Source organism: Mustela erminea, chromosome 3 (assembly GCF_009829155.1).
Source record: "Mustela erminea isolate mMusErm1 chromosome 3, mMusErm1.Pri, whole genome shotgun sequence".
Taxonomy (NCBI): Eukaryota; Metazoa; Chordata; class Mammalia; order Carnivora; family Mustelidae; genus Mustela; species Mustela erminea.
In genome coordinates, this window is record NC_045616.1 from 103265732 (window position 1) to 103282605 (window position 16874).

A 16874-nucleotide genomic window follows, 5' to 3' on the forward strand; every position below is an offset into this window, starting at 1 on the left:
TTTCACTTAGCCTAATACCCTCCAGTTTCATCCTCTTCGTTGCAAATGGCAAGATTTCATTTTTTTTGATGGCTGAGTAAAGTTCCATTGTATATATACCACTTTATCCATTCATCTGTCAGTGGGCATCTTTCCATAGTTTGGCTATTGTAGGTATTGCTGCTATAAACAATGGGATGTAGGTGCCCATTCAGATCGCTACATTTATATCTTTGGGTTAAATACCTACTAGTGCAATTGCTGGGTCATAGGGTAGCTCTATTTTTAGCTTTTTGAGGAACCTCATTCCAGAGTGGCTGTACCAGCTTGCATTCCCATCAGCGGTGTAAGAGGGTTCCCCTTTCTCTGCATCCTTGCCAACATCTGTTGTTTTCTAACTTGTTAATTTTAGCCATTCTGACTGGTGTGAGGTGGTATCTCATTGTGGTTGTGATTTGTATTTCCCTGATGCCGAGTGATGTTGAGCATTTTTTCATGTGTCTGTTGGCCGTTTGTATGTCTGGAGAAATGTCCCTTCATTTCTTCTCACCATTTCTTGGATTACTTGTTCTTTTGGAAGTTTTGAGTTTGTAAGTTCTTTATAAATTTTGTGGACATTAGCCCTTTACCTGTTAGGACATTTATAAATATCTTCTGCAATTCTGTAGGTTGTCTTTGGTTTTGTTGATTGTTTCCTTTGTTGTGCAAAGCTCTGTATCTTGAAGTCCCAATAGTTCATTATTGCCTTTGTTTCCCTTGCCTTTGGAGACATGTTTGGCCAGAAGTTGTTGCTGAGGTCAAAGAGGTTGCTGCCTGTTCTCTAGGATTTTGATGGGATTCCTCTCTCACATTTAGATATTTCATCGATTTGAGTATGGTGTAAGGAAATGGTCCAGTTTCATTCTTCTGCCTGTGACCGTCCAATTTTCCCAACACCATTTGTTGAAGAGACTATCTTTTTTCCGTTGGATATTCTTTCCTGCTTTGTCAAAGATTAGTTGACCATATATTTGAGGGTCCATATTTGGGTTCTCTATAATTGTATATATTTAAACTTAACAGGGTCATGATTTGATATACATATACATTATGGAACTGTTATCAAAATCAAGATAGATAACGGACACATTCATTACCTTACATAGTTAACTTTGTGGGGAGTGGGGTAAGAAAGCTTAAGATCTACTCTCAGCAACATTCAAGGCTACAATCCCTGTTACTATAGTCACCATGTTGTACATTATTAGGTCTTCAGAGCTTATTCTTCCTATAACTGCAAGTTTGTACCCTTTGTATCACTTTCTCCCATTTTTACAAAAATCTTCTTTCATTGTAATTTTTCAACGTTACTTACCTTCTCAGAATGTAAGCTACATTGGACATGGTACAGACTTCATAATACTTGAGGCTTCATAATACCTTAGCCTCAATTAATAGTTGTGTGAAATACATCTATAAGTTTGTAAGGTGTTTAGGAGAAAGTAAAATTCTCCTAATAAAAGCCTTACTTAATTCTAGAACAAGAACTTTGTTAAATAGGACCGTGTAGTGTAATGAAAATTCTAATTCCACCTCTGTCTTTCTACATCTATGACCATAAGTAAGTCACTTGATTTCCTCATTTCTTAGATCTTTTTCTCAACTATAAAATGAGCATGTTGGATGAGATCAGTGTAGTCAAACGTTTTTAACAGTTGAATGCTTTTTTAGATATACCTTACATCGAACACAAATGTGTCAGCCTCAGTATTTCATTTTCTTTTGATTGTACAGTCACTAAAAAATAAAAGTAAATTATTTAGAGTCTTATAAAGTCTGTAAGAGATTTTTTTGAAGTTCAAATCACTATCAACTATACTCAAAAATTATGTTATATGTTTTTAAAAAAATTTTTTTTAAATATTTGATTTATTTATTTGACAAAGACACAACAAGAGAGGGAACAGAAGCAGGGGAAGTGGGAGAGGGAGAAGCAGGCTTCCCGCCAAGTAGGGAGCCCAATGTGGGACTTGATCCCAGGACCCTGGGATTGTGACTTGAGCCTAAGGTAGATGCTTAAGGAATGAGCCACCCAGGCACCCCGACTTAAGTTATATTTTTGCTGAGCATTTTTGAGTTACTTTTTGTAATGAGAGAATATACTAAGCAGGTGCACCTGAGCTTACTGTGACAGTTAGTGGAGCCAGATATGCAAGGTGCTCTATTAGTGTGTTCACTGATTCAGTGTTACGTGAGTGGACATGTATGCCCCTGTAGTAATAAAAGGCACTGTGTAGAGCTCTGGTTTTCCCAGTCAGTGACACATTTCAAGAAGTTCCCTAAGTTTCATATGTGCATAGGGATGGTAAGAGAAACTTCATTCCACTGTCTCCATGGTCAGTTTCATGACGAACATGTTTCATGATGGCCTGTATGTTTGAAATTTTACATTTGATGGGAGGGTGCTTATTATTATTCTTAAAAATAACAAATCGGGCATCTGGGTGGCTCAGGTGGTTAAAGCATCTGACTCTTGGTTTCATGATCTCAGAGTCTTGGGATTGAGCTTCCTGTGAGCCCCATGTCGGGCTCCCTGCTCACTGGGGAGTCTCTTTCTCCTCCCTCTGCCGCTCCCTCTGCTCAGTGCTCTCTCTCTCTTTCTCTCTGAAAAAAACTTCCTTAAAAAAGATTTATTTATTTATTTCAAAGAGAGTAAGAGAGAGCACCAAGCGGAGTGGGGAGGAGCAGAGGGAGAGTGAGAAGCAGGCTTCTCACTGAGCTGGGAGCTTGATGTGGGGCTGGATCCAAGGACCCTGAGATCATGACCCAGGCTGAAGGCAGATGCTTAACCGACCACCAGGCTATCCCATAAGTAAAAAAAATTCTTAAAATATATACATATTTATATATTTTACATATAATTTGAATTCTGTTTGTAGAACTCTAAAGCATCAGTTGTTTTGTTTCCTTGAGTTCTTTGAAACCAGTTTTTAAAATGGGGTGATTAGGGACACCTCAGTGGCTCAGTCAGTTGGGCATCTGCCTTCAGCTCAGGTCATGATCTCAGGGTCCTGGGATCGAGTCCCACATCAGGTTCCTCACTCAGCAGTGAGTCTGCTTCTCCCTCTCCCTCTGCTCTACTCCTTCCCCCCAGCTCATGCTCTCTCTCTTTCTCAAATAAATAAATAAAAATCTTAAAAAAAAAAAAAATAGGTGACTAGGTCCTAGAAAAAATTTTTAGCACATAATTTCAATCAGTTTTTCTCTACTCTGAGAATAGGTATACTGTTGAGGGCATTGTACTAGATATTTGAAGTTTCAAACAATTACTGAAAAAATAATACAATATTAATTAAGTTTACACAATTTAGAGAAGTAAAATGCTACCCAGATTAATTTTAACACTAAGAAATCTTGAAAAACAAACAAAGGAAAGGTAAAACATTAAAAATAGTGAAGGTAGGGGTACCTGGCTGGCTAAGTCAGTAGAGCATGTGACTCTTGGAATCATGAGTTCCAGCCCCACAGTGGGCATAGAGTTTACTTAAAAAAAAGTGAAAGGAATCAATAAGGTGATGACTGTTGTTTCTGTATTACTAATTGCAGTCTGGTTATATAGATTTGGAAGTTTGATTTGTCTTCGCTAGGGACAAGTGTTCTGGTGATCTTTCTCTTCCAGAGCAACTTTTGGCTTCATAATGCACTTTGTAAGTGAAGCTGTTTCATTATTTAAGATGTGGACTTTACCTCTCAGCCCATTTGAAGCTGGAAATGCACCTTAGCACTGTTAGGCCTACTCCTCTGACACAGCTTCACTTTTCTCCTTCCTCTCTTGGGCATGAAATATTTCAACTGTTTGCCTACAGTTCGAAATATTTCAACTCTTTGCCTACTGTTAGGGCACGCTTGTGTTACGTTTAAACTTCGAAAGGTCAGGGAGGTAGTGCTTAAGAGAAAAGGGGTTGACAAATGAGAACTTGTGTTTGAAAGATATGACTGTGGATAATGAAGGAAGAACCAGAATCAGATGAGATGCTAGTAGGTGAGGTCTGGTGTCTGTCATATTTGTAGTCTAACATTCCTGGACTAGATGGAGATGAAACATAGAAGGAATGTCATTGAAAGAGCTTTGCACCTAGTCAGCAGAACATGGCTTCTTTCCTTTTCAGGGCCTTTGACCTATTTATTTGGAATGTAAATATTTGCTGTGAAGTGCTTTTTTTATTATAGTTCTTAAAAATAGTATGGCCCTTGGCGCCTGGGTGGCTCAGTGGGTTAAAGCCTCTGCCTTCGGCTCAGGTCATGATCCCAGGGTTCTGGGATCGAGCCCCGCATCAGGCTCTCTGCTCAGCGGGGAGCCTGCTTCCTCCTCTCTCTCTGCCTGCTTCTCTGCCTACTTGTGATCTCTGTCTGTCAAATAAATAAATAAATAAAATCTTAAAAAAAAAAAAAATAGTATGGCCCCCTCCCTTTGTTGAGAAACTGCTTTTAGAAATTATTTATTTCCTGTCTTACCTTACCACATTGTAAGCTCTGGGAAGTCAGGGGGGTCATGTCTGATTTTTTCCTTATTGTATCCTTAGAATGTAGTATAATTCATGATGCATATATGTATGCATTAAATAGTTCCTGATGGGCTAAGTAAGTGAAACAATGAATACATAGTTGTGACTGTTTTATCACTTGGAAAGTGAAAAGTTTACCACTTGGTTTTAAGTATTTAATTTGATTTTTGAATGAAATTATTTTACTCATTCCTTAGTTGTACTAAAACCCATTATCTTTAGGGATAATTAACTCTGGGATAGATTCTTTTTTGCCCATTTGATGAAAGGAGGCAGTAATCTAATTTGCTTATTAAGGTCTCCCTGCTTATTTTGTGTTTATTTGTGTATTTTCTTCTGTCATCCTTAGTAAACCTAGTCATGATTCAAATTGCTTTGCATATGAAAAGAGTTAATTATATTTATTGCCCACTCAGCCCAGTAGAATTGTTGGGCTGCCCTTTAGCTGAATCTGTACTTACATTGAATGCAGCAGAAATTCAGTTTTCACATACAGCCTCTAAAATTATATTAGTGGGGAGTAATGAAGGCACCCTTTATGAGTTCTCTGAATTTAGGGGTTTTTGTTTGTTTTGTGCGTTATTTTCAGCAGACATTTTGGGGGATGTTGGAGGAGGGCAAAATCTAGGGACAAGTTGTAGGATGAAACTGATCTTTGAAGTATTTAAAGATTAAGTGTACTTTGGGGGTCTAAACCACACTTCTCTATATAAAAAGTATAAGGAGCTTATGTTTGGGGGAAAATCCATTTAATTGTGCAAATACAATGTTATAACGTATAACTTTTTTAAGACATGCCTTGTGTTATAAGATATTTAGTAATGCAATTATGTTTCATACTTTCATCCTATTTTTATTTATCAAAATATCCCTTCCTGGCTATGTTATTTACACAACAAACTGAGTATACCTGTGTAACATACTTAAACTTGTATGTAATATCTCAACAGGGCCTAGTGAGTGGCATGTAAGTAACAGATTTACATAAGAAATACTTGTTGAAGAGATCTTAAAGTCATTAAAATAATGGCTTTTCAGTGTTTCAGGCTCACAAATATAATTAACAAATACGTGAGAAGAGCCTTGACTGTAATATATAATCTTTGTTAAAATTTTTTATTTAAAAAAAAATCTTCATATTTTCTTGATTCTTACAAGAACCCTTTGACTTTAAGGAAAGATGATGTTAGTATCGCTGTTTCACAAAGGAGGAACCTCAGGCACAGAGAAGTTTTGATCTGAATAAGGAGTAAAAGGAGTATCCCAAACTGTAAGCTCCGTCTTCTGTTTTTTAATTCAGTATCATGTCCACTGATGATAAGGAGTTTGGGTTGACTTTTCTTTTCTTGCAGCAGAAGTATGTGTGTTTTTCCTTTGTGGCAAGAAACATAGTTGAGTTAAAGTTAATGGAATGTGTTTCTTAAGGACCCTTGTGTTCACTCTTGTGGCCAAAATGGAGATGGTAGCAGTAAAAAATGAGGTGGGTAATTGTCTTCAATCTTAGTCAAGAAATTATATTGTTGGGGTGCCTGGGTGGTTCAGTGGGTTAAAGCCTCTCTGCCTTCGGCTCAGGTCATGATCTCAGGGTCCTGGGATCGAGCCCCGCATGGGGCTCTCTGCTCAGCAGGGAGCCTGCTTCCCCCCCTCCTCTCTCTCTACCTGCCTCTCTGCCTACTTGTGATCTCTATCTGTCAAATAAATAAATAAAATCTTAAAAAAAAAAAAAAGAAATTATATTGTTTTTTGCAAGGTAGAAATTCTGAATTAAGATCTTAATTATCTAAAATTTGATTAAGTGGAAAAAAGTGTTAATCTCATTCATCTTTTGTGCCCCTCTTTTTCACTTTCACCTGTACCTCCTAATAGAGACTGAATGTTTTCAGCTTAAAATTCAGTTTATGCAAACTTGACTTGAATTTAGCAGTTGAGCCTTGTGGGGAAACAAGTTTCCTTAAGGTCCTTGAAGTACAAGAAAAGAAAGATTTGTCTAATCTGAAGAAAGCTTAATAAAGTTTTTCTAGGCCTATGCTCTGAAATCACCCTTAGTATAGAGTATTAGAAAATCTGTCTCAGATCATAAAGTGGTGATCGCCCCAAGGGGTGAGTTGAAGGAGATTACATGAAGGTTCTTTCTGATTATTATATCTAGCACTTAAAGGATGGGGATTGGAACCCAGAAGTGAACGAATATTTGTATTTAAAATGTCAGCATATGAACATTTGGAACCACCTTCTGGTTTTATTGATAAGGGAACAGAGACCATCTCTCTCCTGAATGTGTCTTGCTCAGAACTGGGAGGGCAGACCTATGCTGGTCCCTAATATAGTTTCATTGTGGTAGCTTATGCTCTTTGGCAGTCACCAATATATTTCTGCCTTGAACTTTAGTTACCCTGGGAATAATAATTTTAGCTTGGTGATTAAAAAGCATTTGGGCCTTTATTCATCATATTGCCAAAAATTAACACATAGGGCCTATTGAACACATCCTTCTATGAATTTGGATTTTGCTGCTCTGGGTTTGTGATGGTTGCATGATGTTTTGGATGCCTGTCTCTTACTAAATGACTCAAGTAGTTTATATGTCCTTTAACATCTCATAATTTTGAACTGAAAAATTGAGATGTGTGTGCCACCACATATAAATAGGACATAATGAAAGCTAACTTGAGAAACAATAAAATGATACCCAGTACTTCTGGAATGAACATTGAATGAGATACTTCAGCTGTAACAAGAGAATGGGGAGAGTTGCTTATCTGTTACTGAAGCTACCCTTGGAAGCAAAGAGACTGTCTTTTTGTATTGGACCTGTCATGGGGTAGGAAATAGGTTCTTGTATATGCATTATTGTTTTCTGTATACCAATACTGAAGATTCTGACTTGAAATTACAATGTAACCACATAGGGCAAAGAAATGACTAAAAAACATTTAACTTTTTTTTCTGTAATGGTTGATCCTTAAGCATTTTAAGATGGGAATAATAAATATCCTCATTTTAAGAATAAATTTCCTTATTTTAAGGTGCATTTCAGTGAGAAAGATAATTTTTTTCAGTTTGGAATAAGCATGAATACTAAAAGCCTAAATACTAAAAGTGTGAGAAGTTCTACCATTTATTAAAGAGGGAGGAAAAAGAAATTTTCTGATGAGACATTGAGGGAGATTAAAGAAAATTAGGATGTAGAATAAAATTCAGTTTCCATTGAGAAGTAATTCTGCTTTAATAATAGGTAGTATCAAACACATTGGCAAGTTATTTTTGTACTGAAGTCTTGGGGGAAATGCTATACAATTTTAATGAGTAGGAAAGTGTTGACTAATGATGTCTTTGCATTTATTCCTGATACTGTCTAAAAGCTACTTACAGCATTGCTAAACCGGTCAGAAGTTCAGACTGGAACATTTGTAAGATTGCTTTCTAGTTAAGAAAGGAGAGTAATTGAAGCTTTTAATTCCTATATGTGACATGTTCATTATATATATATGGTATATATAAAAATAGACATACACAAAATATATATTATGTATGTATTATTATTTTTTGTGTATTCTTATATATGGTCTCTTATGTGAGAACTTATTTAGGACTAATCTTTTCTTACTGTATATATTTATGCTCATTTAAAAAACTTATAAATAACTTTTTTGTAAAAAAAATTTTATTTTTTTAAGTTAAAAAAATTTTTTTTAGATTTTATTCATTCATTTGACAGAGAGAGGTAGAGAGAGCATAAGCAGGGGGAGCAGTAGAGGGAAAGGGAGAAGCAGACTTCCCTCTGAGCAAGGAGCCTAACACAGGGCTCCTTCCCAGGACCCTGGGATCATGACCCAAGCCAAAGGCAGATGCCTAACCTACTGAGCCAACCAGTTGCCCTGTAAAAAATTTTTTAAAAGTTAAGGAGCATATTTAAGAAAAAGTAAATCACATTTATCCTTCCACCTAACAAACATTTTGGTGTGCATTCTTTCATACTCATGTTGTATACTGTATGTATAAAAAAAGCAAAAATCATACATTAAGAGAAATGTGCATTTTTTAGTCATTGTAGCTATGCTTCTAGAGCAGTTAGGCTTCGAGAGTTTGACTTTACTCATGTTCACGGATATAATGGAAATGTCATTGTTAGCTTTTCATTTCTGGAGAGATTATCAGTATTTTTTCTAAAATTAATCTGGCTCTCTGTTTCGAAAGGTAAGATTAGTAGAGTCACCACAATGAAGTGAGAGATGTACTTCTTGGGACTTAATCTGAAGAAATGCAATGTAAACTAGAGCAAAGGAAAAACCTTGCTATAATTGAGCAAGTTTCCCAAGGCATTTATGTGTACAGTTTGTGAGAGTATGTATTCCTTACGACATTACTTCCTTCAGAACAGTGCACTTAAATAAGCTAAAAGTAGAGCTTTGTGTTTTGTAATGTTAATAGCCATAGATGCAATTTTAAAGAATTAAGTGACATTCAAGATCTGTCTTTTCCCGTTACTCTAACCCCAAGGTGGTACAGTTTCTAGTAGTTTCTGTTGATTGTTTGCATCAAATATCACTTTCTGATAACTTGGTGGAGAGAGAGATTTTGATGATTGAGTCCTAGTTCTGCTTTATAGATTTTGTTGCAAAATCTTGTACAAGCCAAAATACCATTATGTTCTATGAGTCTGTTGAACATACTCTTTGACTCTGACCTGTTGTTAAAAGTAAGAGGGCTTTGACTGCACTTAGAAGCCCATTAAAAGAAAAGGACTTGGCAAATGAGTGTAATTCAAGTAAAGTGCATTTACCCACATTTTGGCCAATTTCTCAAGCAAAGGAAACTTTTCACATTGAAAATGGAGACCCCCTTGAATAGAGTCTTACGGATCACTGGTGGCTTAGGAAACACTTTGTACTTTTCTTGGCAGCAGCTCGGGACAGGCATCAACATGTTTTTGGTAACTGGTGTATGCTGTCTGGGAAATAGCGTGCAGTTTGGGCACTTGAGACCCATGCCAACTTGCTGTGCCATCCTAAGCACTGGTTCACACCTTCATCATAGATCGTTGTGACCTGACAGATTGGTTATCATGTTGATTTACTTTGGAAGGGTAGGTGAAAGTTGAACAATCCAGTAACTCTTAAAGCAATGAGACAGTAAAGGCCTAGTGGCTAAGAATATGAACCTTGGAGTCCGTCTCAGTTTGATCCCAGCTGTAACATTTAGTATTATGATCTTTGGGAGATTTTTATTTGTATTAATTTAACAGACATTTAGGTATTGTTTTTTTATATATGCTTGGCAATGTTCTAATTGTGTCTGTGAGAAATATTACCCCATTAAATCTTTGTAACAATCCAATTAAACTTATTTTATTATTGCCATCTCCCTTATCCTCCTCCCCACTTAGATATTTTGGCTTTTAAGTTTTCTTCCTCATTTTAAGACAGAGATTATACTGGCATTGAGAGTGTTCAGTAGGACAGTATATAGATAGCACTCTTCACAGTGACTGTTGACCTACTATTTCTGATGGCAGACTGCTTCTTTCTATACCTGTGATGCTACAATCAGAGTGATGGGGTCATTGCCGGCAGGTACTTCTAAATCCTTACAGGAATATTCTTGCAAATTCCTGAAGAATTTTGAGGTGGTCAGGGAAAGTCTTAAAAAATCTAATTCCATCCAGACACAGCCTGCACCATTATAGGGCCCTGGGTCTTTGCAGCCTTAGTGAGATCTTGGTTAATAACATGGTTGCTCTCCCAAATCCAAATCTATACCTAAGGGATTGTCAAAAGGTCACAGGTCTTTTTTGTTTGTTATACTTTATTTTAAAATATGTCAGACTTAAAGAAAGTTGCAAAAAATGGTAGAAGGAAGTTCTGTATGCCCTTCATTCAGATTTTCCCAAATGTTACATTTTATCACATCTGCTTTATAATCTTTCTTTATATATATGTACATAAGTTTAAATAGTTACATTTTCTTCAACCATTTGATAAGTTGCAGACAGGAAACCTTTTTACCCCAAAATACTTCAGTGAGTATATAGTTCCTAAGAGCAAATACATTCTCTTATATAACCACCATACAATTATCAAAACCAGGACCTTAATATTGATATAATGCTAATATTTGCTCTGTGGACTTCAGACAATTTCATCATTATCTTCACTGATATTCAAAGAAAATCTCCCAGGATCATGCATTTTGTTTAGTTGTCTACTTTAGGCTACTTTAATCTGGAGCTCTTCTGGAGACTTTTCAATCTTTCATGATTTTGTTATTTTGAAACATACAGATACATGCCAGTTATTTTGTGGTGTTCATTAATTTAAATTTTTCTGATGTTTCATCAAGCTTGGCTTCCTCATGATTATGTAGTTGGGGCAAGAATACCACAGAGATTGTGTCTTTCCCAGTGCATGATGTCAGGAGTCACATACACAGTTGAATCTGTATATTCAACAGAAAAATGTCTGTTTTCCCATTATTGGTGAAGTTAATTTTTTTTTTTTAAAGATTTTATTTATTTATTTGACAGAGAGAAATCACAAGTACACTGAGAGGCAGGCAGAGAGAGAGAGAGAAGGGGAAGCAGGCTCCCCGCTGAGCAGAGAGCCCGACGCGGGACTCGATCCCAGGACCCTGAGATCATGACCTGAGCCGAAGGCAGCGGCTTAACCCACTGAGCCACCCAGGGGCCCCGGTGAAGTTAATTTTGATCAGTTATGGTTCTAGCTAAGTTTCTTCACTGCAAAGTTAATAACATTTTTCCTATGGAAATAATAAGTATTTAGTAGGAAGATTGAGTTTATGTAAATATTTTGTTTCTTATCCAATAGATACTCTCATATCCATTGATAATTGTTGCCTCAAATAATTATAGTGGTTGTCAAATGGTGATTTTTTAAAATGTCACTTTTATAATTACTAATAAGTTTATATATTTTTAGAAATAGACTTGAGAGAGAGTGAGAGAGAGCGCATAATCAGGGGCAGAGGGAGAAGCAGGGAGACTGATGTGGGGCTAGATCCCAGGACCCTGGGATCATGACCTGAGCCAAAGGCAGTGGCTTAACCCACCTAGCCATCCAGGCACCCCTAGAATGTATATTTTAGTTATTGAACGTTACTGCTATAGGATCTCCCTTCCTGCTCTCTTTAAGCAATAGTAAGAGTTTCTTAGTTCTTACCTTGTCATTAGGGAGAAAGCTTTCAGTGTTTATTGAGTATGATGTTAGCTGTGGGTTTTTTTTTATCAAGATCCTTTACCATTTTGTGGAAGCGCCCTTCTGTTCTTAGCTTTTTGAGTGTTTTTATCGTGAAAGAATAATGTGTTTTATCAGGTAACTCTTTTTTATTCATAGAGATGATTGCATGTTTTTTTCTTCATTCTTTAATGTGGCATATTAATTACATTGATCTTCCTTTTTTTTAAAATAAAGATTTTATTTATTTATTTATTTATTTATTTATATGACAGAAAGACAGCGAGAGAGGGAACACAAGCAGGGAAGCAGGGGGAGTCGGAGAGGGAGAAGCAGGCTTCCTGTTGAGCAGGGAGCCTGATGCAGGGTTTATGCAGGGTTGATGCTGGGCTCATGCAGGACTTGATCCCAAGACCATGCTAGCATGACGTGAGCCCAAGGCAGACGCTTAATGACTGAGCCACCCAGGTGCCCCAGTTACGTGGATTTTCTTATTTTGAACGAATTGCATTACTGGGACAATTCTACTTGATCGTGTGGTATTTAGCATCTTTTAAATATGCTGTTGGATTCAGTTTGCTAATATTATGTTGAGAGTTTCTGCATTTATCCTCTTAAGGCATATTGGTCTGTTGTTTTGGGGGGTGGTTTTTTGTTTTGGGGTTTTGTTTTGTTTGTTTTGCAGTTATCTTTGGCTTTGGTTAGGGTAACACTGGCCTCATAGAATGAGTTAGGAAGTGTTCTCTACTCTTCTATTTTTTGAAAGCATTTGAAAAGGATTGTTGTTAATTCTTTAAATGTTTAGTAGAATTCACCAGCAAAGGTTTCTGGTCTTGGGCTTTTCTCTATTGAGAGGTTTTCTATTACCCATTCCATCTTTTGTTATAGGTCTCTTACTGTTGATGTTGTTGTTGTTTTTCTTCCTCCACCTCCTCCTCCTTTTCTTTTTCTTGTTTTTCGATTTTTTTTTTCTTTTTCCCAGCAATCTCTACACCCAAGATCAAGAGTTGTATGATCCACTGCCTGAGTCAGCCAGGTGCCCATCTTTCTCCTTAAGTCAATTTTGATAATCTGTTTCTGGGAACTTGTCTGTTTCACCTAGGTTATTTAATTTGTTGTTGTACAACTAATTGTTTATAGTATTCCAGTATTGTAATCCTTTTTACTTCTGTAAGGTAGTAATAATAACTGTACTTTTGTTTGTGATTTTAGTTATTTGTGTCTTCTCTCTTGTTCTTAGTTGAGCTAAAACGTTTTATTTTGTTGATCTTTTCAAAGGACTAACTTTTGGCTTTATTGAATCTCTTTTGTTTCTCTGTTCTCTGTTTTGTTTATCTCTGCTCTTATCTTTACATTATCTGCCTTCTGCTAGCTTTGGGTTTACTTTGCTCTTCTTTTTTTAGTTCCTTAAATTGTATAGTTAGGTTATTGATTGAGATCTTTCCCTCTGAGCATTGCTTTTCTATATCCCATGAGTTTTTGTATTTTGTGTTTTTGTTTTCATTTATTTTTTCACATTTCCTTGTGGTTTTTTTATTTGATCCATTTGGTATGAATCTATTGTTTAATTTCCATATATTTATGACTTTTCCAGTTTTCCTTCTTACTGAGTTCTATCTTCATTCCATTTTGGTCAGAGAATATGTTGTATGATTTCAGTCTTAAGTTTATTGAGACTTGTTTTGTGGCCTAACTTAGTAGTCTATTCTAGCAAATTTCCATGTGCACTTAAGAAAACCATGTATTTTACTATTTTACTATTGTTGGGTAGAATGTTCTATACTTCTGTCTATAAGGTTTAGTTCATTTATAGTATTGTTCAGGTCTTCTGTTTCTTTATTGATGTTCTGTCTATATCCTATCCATTATTGAAAATGGAGTATTCTGCTTTCTAGCTATTGTAAAACTTGATCCCTTCACTTCTGTCTGTATTTCCTTCATATATTCTGGGACTCTATTGTTAAGTGCATATATGTTTATAATTGTTATATCTTCCTGATGGATTGACCTCTTTATTATAAAATGTCCTTCTTTGTCTTTAGTAAAAAAAGTTTGTGTTAAAGCCACTCCAGCTCTCTTTTGGTGACTGTTTGCATGATATATCTTTTTTGATTTTTTTGCTTTCAACTTAAGTGTGTTTTTCAATCTAAAGTGTCTGTTATGGACAGCATATGGTTGGATGATAGTTTTTTTGTCCATTCTGTAATTTTCAACATCTTTTTTTTTTTTTCAACATCTTTTTTTAAGATTGAAAAAGAAATTTTAAGTAATCTGTGTACCCAATATGGGGTGAACCTACAACCCCAAGATCAGGAGTTGCATCCTCTGTTAACTGAGCCAGCCAGGCACCCCTGTAAATTTCAGCATTTAATTAGAATGCCTAATATTTACATTTCATGTTATTACTAGTAAGATAGGACTTACACCTGCCATTTTGCTACATGTCTTACTTCTTTTTTCTTCTATTAATGCTTTATTTTGTGTTAAATAGATATTTGCTAGCATATCATTTTAATTCCCTTGTCATTTCTTTCACTATATATTTTCGAATCATTTTCTTATGGTTGGTTGCTCTGGAGATTATAAATAACATCTTAATTTTTAACAATATAGTTCTAATTGAAAGCAATCTAATTTCAGTAGCATATAAAAACTTTAATGTAACCCCTTCCCTTCACTCTTTGTGCTGTTATTGATATATAAATTACATCTTTATACACTTCATATATTGTATGTATATCAGCACAAATTTATAATTATTGCTTTATACAATTGTCTTTTAAATCAGATAGGAGGGGCACCTGGGTGACTCAGTTGGTTAAATATCCAACTCTTGATCTTAGCTGAAGTCTTGATCTCAAGCTCGAGAGTTCAAGCCCTCCATTGGGCTTCATGCTGGCTGTGGGCCCTAATTAAAAGAAAAAATCAAATAGGAGAAATAATTTCAAGTCAAAAATATATATATTTCTTCATGTATATTCAAGTACTGTCAAGTATCACTTTATTTCAGCTTGAAGAACTTCTTGGTATTTTTTTGCAGAGCTAGTCTGCTAGCAGCAGATCCTCTCAGTTTTTGTTTACCTAGGAATGTTTTACTTTCTCCATAATTTTCAAAATGTACCATTTGCTGGGTATAGAATTCTTAGTTGATGCACTCTTCGTTATTTTGAATTTGCCATCTGACTTCCTTCAGTCCTTCATGGCTGCTGCTAAGAAATCAGCTGTTGAACTTTTTTGAGAATGTCTTGTATGTAATGAGTTCCTTCCTTTTCTTTCAAGATCTCTTTACATTTGGTTGTTGTCAGGTTAATTATGATATGTCTAGATAGGGATTTCTGAGTTTGTTGATCTACTTGCTATGTAGATTGATGTTTTTCATCAGATATAAGAAGTTTTGTGCCACTTTTTTTCCCAATACTCATTCTAACTTTTTCTCTACCTTCTAGGACTCATGTTATGTGTATGTATATTGGTAATCTTAACTGGTTGCCATTGTCAAGAACTCTTGAGGCTTTGTTTATTTTCCTTCCTTTTTTTTAATGTTTCTCAGACTAGATCATCTCAATGAACCTATCTTCATGTTCACTGACTCTTCCTCCTTCCTGCTCAAATCTGATATTGAGTCTCTCTAGTGAATTCTTCATTTGTTATTGCACTTTTCAACTCCATGATTTTAAAAATAATTTCTATCTCTTGGTGGGTAGAGGAAGCAATGAGTAAATGGAAGTGGGAGATACAGGCTTCCAGTTATGGAATGAATAAGTCACAAGAATAAAAGGCACAGCAAAGGGAATATATTCAGTTGATATTGTGGAATATAGTCAGTGATATTGTAATAGCATTCTGTGATGACAGATGGTAGCTACACTTGTGGTGAGCATAGCATAACAAATAGAGATATTGAATCACTATTGTACACCTGAAACTAGTGTAACATTGTGTCTCAACTATATTCATATTTAAGAAAAAAATACTTTCTATCTCTCTTTTTCTTTTTTTTTAAGATTTTATTTATTTATTTGACAGACGGAGATCACAAGTAGGCAGAGAGGCAGAGAGAGAGAGAGAAGAAGGGAAGCAGGCTCCCCGCTGAGCAGAGAGCCCAACGTGGGGCTTGATCCCAGGAACCTGGGATCATGACCTGAGCCAAAGGCAGAGGCTTTAACCCACTGAGCCACCCAGGTGCCCCAACTTTCTCTCTCTTTATTAAGAGTTCTCAGGGGTGCCTAAATGGCTCAGTCAGTAGAGCATATGACTCTTGATCTTAGGGTCATGAGTTTGAGCCTCACATTAAGTATGTAGCCTACTTAAAAAAAAAACCAAGACTTAGTTCTCATTCTTTTAGTTCTTTACACATGGTTTTCTTTAGTGCGCTGAATATATTTAAGATAGCGACTTAAACTCTAGTAAGTCCGAAGTCTGGACTTTCTCAGTGAGTTTCTATTATCTGCTTTCCTTCCTTCTTGTGTGTGGGCCATACTTTCCTTGCATGACTTACTTTTTGTTTAAAACCTAAACATTTACAACCCTTCAAATCAGTCTCCTCCTTCAGGGTTTGTTATTGTTGTTGCTGGTTTTTTTTTGTTTTGTTTTGTTTTTTGTTTTTTTTAAACTGACTTTACTGAACTAATTCTGTAAAGTTTGTGTTCTTTATTAGGTGTGGCCCCTGAAGTCTCTGCTAGTTAGCTTAGTGGTGAGCTAATGATTGGATATATTTCCTTAAAAGTGCAGAACCAGTAACTCATTCTTCGCTACATGGCTCTTTGTTCATATTGGGACTCATCTTTAAAATTCATCTGGTTTACTGCTGTGCCTTAGCTCTTACTTCCTGCTGTTACAGAGTCTTAGTGTCAGAAGTGAGACCTTAGCACATTCTTGGTCTTTCCTGAACATGTACACAGCTCTAGATATGCACAGTCCTATGCCTGTGCAGCCTTTTAGATTCCTAGAAGTGTGTAGAGTTTTTCTGGACATCGCATTTCCCAGCTTTGAACAGTTTTTCTTGCTTGACCCAAATGTTTCACTACCTCTTGGAGGTGCAGTGTTAAACAATTTCTGCTTATTGTTTTTGACAAATGCCCCCAGGAAAAGGCTGTTTATTCTGGGAGAACTGTAAGTTAGGTAAAATAAAGACAGACTCTATGAGTAGTATTTCCTAGAG

At 36.1% G+C, this 16874-nt stretch overlaps 1 protein-coding gene across 3 annotated transcripts in view; it reads left to right on the forward strand.

Annotated features, from left to right (window-relative positions):
• UBTD2 (ubiquitin domain containing 2) overlaps window positions 1-16874 on the forward strand; it is a 61434-nt gene that overhangs the window by 12625 nt on the left and 31935 nt on the right. Inside the window, exon 1 of one of the 3 annotated variants that reach the window (XM_032337005.1) lies at window positions 1555-1579. The exons of 1 other annotated variant lie outside the window; for it this stretch is intronic. In XM_032337005.1, coding sequence (XP_032192896.1) covers window positions 1570-1579 — 10 coding nt within the window. In that variant the 5' untranslated portion in view covers window positions 1555-1569. Of the gene's footprint in view, window positions 1-1554; window positions 1580-5661; window positions 5794-16874 lie in introns of those variants that run through there. One more of the 3 variants, XM_032337006.1, reaches the window with a different exon arrangement.